This window comes from Entelurus aequoreus, linkage group LG05, assembly GCF_033978785.1.
Source record: "Entelurus aequoreus isolate RoL-2023_Sb linkage group LG05, RoL_Eaeq_v1.1, whole genome shotgun sequence".
Lineage (NCBI taxonomy): Eukaryota > Metazoa > Chordata > Actinopteri > Syngnathiformes > Syngnathidae > Entelurus > Entelurus aequoreus.
This window is the reverse complement of record NC_084735.1, coordinates 4,974,456-4,979,455: the sequence shown is the minus strand read 5'-3', so window position 1 is coordinate 4,979,455 and position 5,000 is coordinate 4,974,456. Positions and strand designations below refer to the sequence as shown.

At 44.2% G+C, this 5,000-nt stretch overlaps 1 protein-coding gene across 1 annotated transcript; it reads right to left on the bottom strand.

The window, feature by feature from the left end:
* Positions 1–2,031: 2,031 nt before the first annotated feature.
* Positions 2,032–3,673, bottom strand: LOC133649519 (ectonucleotide pyrophosphatase/phosphodiesterase family member 2-like). The gene is made up of 4 exons (XM_062046106.1): positions 3,558–3,673; positions 3,245–3,362; positions 3,021–3,177; positions 2,032–2,214 (listed from the first exon to the last, which is right to left on the bottom strand). The coding sequence occupies exons 1-4, from the start codon at positions 3,574–3,576 to the stop codon at positions 2,032–2,034; spliced, it is 477 nt and encodes a 158-aa protein (XP_061902090.1). The 5' UTR covers positions 3,577–3,673.
* Between the last annotated feature and the right edge of the window lie 1,327 nt (positions 3,674–5,000).

Below are 5,000 nucleotides of genomic sequence, written 5' to 3'. Positions count from 1 at the left end.
ATCTTATCTTTGTGAATCAGCCTTTTCTGACATGAACTTCATGAAGAACAAACACAGAACACGCCTCACTGATGCACATCTGCAAGACTCACTCAGAGTTGCAGTGTCAAGTTACACACCAGAGTACAACACACTAGTTAACAGCATGCAATGCCAGGCTTCCCACTAACTGACAAAGAAACAGATAACAGATTTGGTGTCCAGTTCAAAGTGTGACATGATTTAAAAATTTGAGAGTTGACTTTTGTATTTTACATGAGTTATTATTTGTACAAACATGGTGCAAAGTAATTCATGATTTGTTAAAAAATGTTAGTGGCTAGCTAGTTAAAATGGGATATTGTGATTTCACAAGACTGTCTTAGAAGTGATCATTTGAAAATGTTCAATTTGAAAAATGTGCACTTAGAGAAAATATAAAAATAAAGTGTTGCATATTGATATTTATCTGTTTCTATATATATTTATTGTGAGAAATCATTAAGATGATCAGTGTTTCCACAAAGATAAATATCATTAATTATTAATAATAACAGAGTTAAAGGTAAATTGAGAAAATTGGCTATTTCTGGCAATTTATTTAAGTGTGTATCAAACTGGTAGCCCTTCGCATTAATCACTACCCAAGAAGTAGCCCTTGGTTTCAAAAAGGTTGCTGACCCCTGCACTAAGGTGACATCTTCTCCCCTCCCCCGCCAGCGTCTGACAGCCGCAGGACGTCTGAGCGTCTTGCAGGTCTCCGAGGTTCCGCTCGGTCCGGACCTCCTGCAGCTCACCTCGGTTCTGGGCACCCTGCTGGTGTCTTCCAGGACCTGCAGTCTGCTCTGGACGCTGGAGGTCCTCGTCAGTCCTCTGGTGGCCGTGTAGGTGGTTACCGTCCTGCAGGACCTTTGCCCTATGAGGCTCAAGCAGGAAGTGCCTCTTTATATGGTGGTGCAGGAAGTACCCCCTTATATGGTCGAGCAGGAAGTTTACCCTATGAAGGTCGTGCAGGAAGTGTCCCCCCATATGGTGGTGCAGGGAGTTCACCCTTATATGGTCGAGCAGGAAGTCTTCCCTATAGAAGCCAAGCAGAAAGTGCACCCTTATATGGTCGAGCAGGAAGTCTTCCCTATAAAAGCCAAGCAGAAAGTACACCCTTATATGGTCGAGCAGGAAGTCTTCCCTATAGAAGCCAAGCAGAAAGTGCACCCTTATATGGTCGAGCAGAAAGTGCACCCTTATATGGTCGAGCAGGAAGTGCACCCTTATATGGTCAAGCAGGAAGTCTTCCCTATAAAAGCCAAGCAGAAAGTGCACCCTTATATGGTCGAGCAGAAAGTGCACCCTTATATGGTCGAGCAGGAAGTGCACCCTTATATGGTCGAGCAGAAAGTGCACCCTTATATGGTCGAGCAGGAAGTCTTCCCTATAGAAGCCAAGCAGAAAGTGCGCCCTTATATGGTCGAACAGGCAATTTACCCTATGAAAGACAAGCAGGAAGTGCACCCTCATATGGTCAAGCAGGAAGTGCTCCCTTATATGGTGGATCAGGAAGTTCTGACTATGAAAGACAAGCAGGAAGTGTTCCCTTATATGGTCGTGCTGCAGCACAGCTGCCCCCAAAGGCCAGCTTGGCCCCGCAGCAGCACCAGCGAGGACCCAGGTTGGGCGCCGAGTCGTCCCCTCCACGCCAACAGGAAGCGGTGGTGGTTTCCAGCGGCGGGATCCAGATGGTCGCCACTGAGCCGGCGCCACCCGGGCACAGAGCCGAGCCGCTGCAGAACTCTGAGCGAGTGCCGCCATCAGGGTGGCCCTCCAGGTACCGGGCCAGACCACTTGGGGAGTCCACATCCGCAGAGGCGTGGAAGAGGTCCGGGAAAGTCCGGGGCTCCTGGTTGTCATAGCGACACCTGCCAGGTAAGACCTGTACCTAAGGTGTGTGTGTGGGTGTGTGACCAAGTATTTGACTTCAATCTCTTTTCTTTTAGGTGACTTTGGTCTCAAGTCTTCACCTTTTTTTTAAAAGCTCAAATAAAAGATTCAGATTATTCAAGATTGTTTTATTGGTTTTTGATTGGCTGCTGTGGGGCGGGTCTTCAGCCGCAGCAGCTCCGTGATTGGTCGAGGACTGTCCTGGTACAAGTCCAGTCCTGTCATCCACTCCACGTCTCGCACTCGGGACTGGTGGAACCAAATGTGCTCTTCCACCCACACGGCCTCGTCTTGTGCACTCTGACACACACACACACACACACACACACACACACACACACACACACACACACACACACACACACGCACACACACGTCTCCATTTTGTTTGACCAATGCTAGCATGTGCAACTAATAACATGCTAATGTAACTAGCATCTAGCCTAGTGGTCTAATGACAACATGCTAATGTAACTAGCATCTAGCCTAGTGGTCTAATGACAACATGCTAATGTAACTAGCATCTAGCCTAGCGGTCTAATGACAACATGCTAATGTAACTAGCATCTAGCCTAGCGGTCTAATGACAACATGCTAATGTAACTAGCATCTAGCCTAGTGGTCTAATGACAACATGCTAATGTAACTAGCATCTAGCCTAGTGGTCTAATGACAACATGCTAATGTAACTAGCATCTAGCCTAGTGGTCTAATGACAACATGCTAATGTAACTAGCATCTAGCCTAGTGGTCTAATGACAACATGCTTATGTAACTCGCATCTAGCCTAGCGGTCTAATGACAACATGCTAATGTAATTAGTAATGAAAACATGCTAATGTAACTAGCATCTAGCCTAGTGGTCTAATGCTAATGACATGCTAATGCAATTACCATCCAATTAGCATCAGCTTGCTGACGTGCCAACCAGAAGAAGCTGCAGACGTCTTGACTGCAAGCCTGTGAAGGAAGGGGGCGGAGCCACAGCCTGTGAAGGAAGGGGGCGGAGCCACAGCCTGTGAAGGAAGGGGGCGGAGCCACAGCCTGTGAAGGAAGGGGGCGGAGCCACAGCCTGTGAAGGAAGGGGGTGGAGCCAGAGGAAGTACCTGGCAGTTGTCAGAGTTGTCAGGCCTGTGAGGCAGCAGGAAGGCGATGGCGTGCAGCTCGCCATCACAGGCGCTCACAGGCTGCCGCACGTCCTTGCAGCTGGTCAGCACGGCGAAGAAGTGCGTGGGGGCGGAGCCGTTGCCCGCAGACGCCCACCTGGGCGCCACAAGACAAGGTGGTGACTGGACTTGATGCTAGCTGACATGCTAACCAGGAGTCTTACTGCGCGTCGTGGCGTCCATCATGGTCGTGGTCGAAGGCGGGGCCTGTCAGCACGTTGATGCCGTTGTAGATGGCGGCGTACTTCCTCAGCAGCGTGTGCTGGAAGTAAGACCACACCCCTGCGGCGGGAGAACGCCATCAGTCACATGACCATCAGTCACATGACCATCAGTCATCAGTCACATGACCGTGAGTCATCAGTCACATGACCGTGAGTCATCAGTCACATGACCGTGAGTCATCAGTCACATGACCATCAGTCATCAGTCACATGACCGTGAGTCATCAGTCACATGACCATGGCGGGCACCTACTGAGGAAGTGGGGGTACATGGGCGCCACCTGGCTGCTCAGCAGGGCGTCGTACCTCTGCTCCTCACTGCCACTCAGCCCTGACACAACACAAGGTCAGTATCACCAAGTATCACTTAGTATCATAAGTATCACTAAGTACTACTAAATATCACTAAGTATCACCAAGTATCACTTAGTATCATAAGTATCACTAAGTACTACTAAGTATCACTAAGTATAACTAAGTATAACTAAGTACCATAAGTATCACTAAGTACTACTAAATATCATAAGTATCACTAAGTACTATTAAGTATCATAAGTATCACTAAGTACTACTAAATGCCACTAAGTATCATAAGTATCACTAAGTATCATAAGTATCACTAAGTACTACTGAGTATCATAAGTATCACTAAGTATCAGTATGTATCATAAGTATCACTAAGTATCATAAGTATCACTAAGTATCAGTATGTATCACCAAGTATCACTAAGTATCACTAAGTACTACTAAGTATCATAAGTATCACTAAGTACTACTGAGTATCATAAGTATCACTAAGTATCAGTATGTATCACCAAGTATCACTAAGTATCACTAAGTACTACTAAGTATAATAAGTATCACTGAGTATCACTAAGTATCACAAGTATCACTAAGTACCGTAAATATCACTAAGTACTACTAAGTATCACAAGTATCACTAAGTACTACTAAGTATCATAAGTATCATACGTGTCACTAAGTACTACTGAGTATCATAAGTATCAGTATGTATCACCAAGTATCACTAAGTATCACTAAGTACTACTAAGTATCATAAGTATCATAAGTATCACTAAGTACTACTAAGGGCCACTAAGTATCATAAGTATCACTAAGTATCACTAAGTACTACTGAGTATCATAAGTATCACTAAGTATCAGTATGTATCACCAAGTATCACTAAGTATCACTAAGTACTACTAAGTATCATAAGTATCACTAAGTATCAGTATGTATCATAAGTATCACTAAGTATCAGTATGTATCATAAGTATGACTAAGTACTACTAAGTATCATAAGTATCACTAAGTATCAGTATTAATCACCAAGTATCACTAAGTATCACTAAGTACTACTAAGAATCATAAGTATCACTAAGTACTATTAAGTATCATACGTATCAGTAAGTATCACAAGTATCACTAAGTACCATAAGTATCACAAAGTGCTACTAAGTATCATAAGTATCATAAGTATCACTACATATCACCAAGTATCACTAAGTATCCTAAGTATCACTAAGTACTACTAAGTATCATAAGTATCACTAAGTACTACTAAGTATCATAAGCATCACTGAGTATTATAAGTATCACTAAGTACTACTAAGTATCATAAGTATCACTACGTATCACCAAGTATAACTACGTATCATAAGTATCACTAAGTACCACTAAATATCACTAATTATT

What these genes read in the sequence shown, in the direction of transcription:
- LOC133649519 (XM_062046106.1), bottom strand. An exon ending in GATGGACGCCACGACGCGCA is followed by an intron (nt 3,178 to 3,244) that starts GTAAGACTCCTG and finishes TGTGGCGCCCAG; the next exon opens with GTGGGCGTCTGCGGGCAACG. An exon ending in ACAACTCTGACAACTGCCAG is followed by an intron (nt 2,215 to 3,020) that starts GTACTTCCTCTG and finishes TGTGTGTGTCAG; the next exon opens with AGTGCACAAGACGAGGCCGT.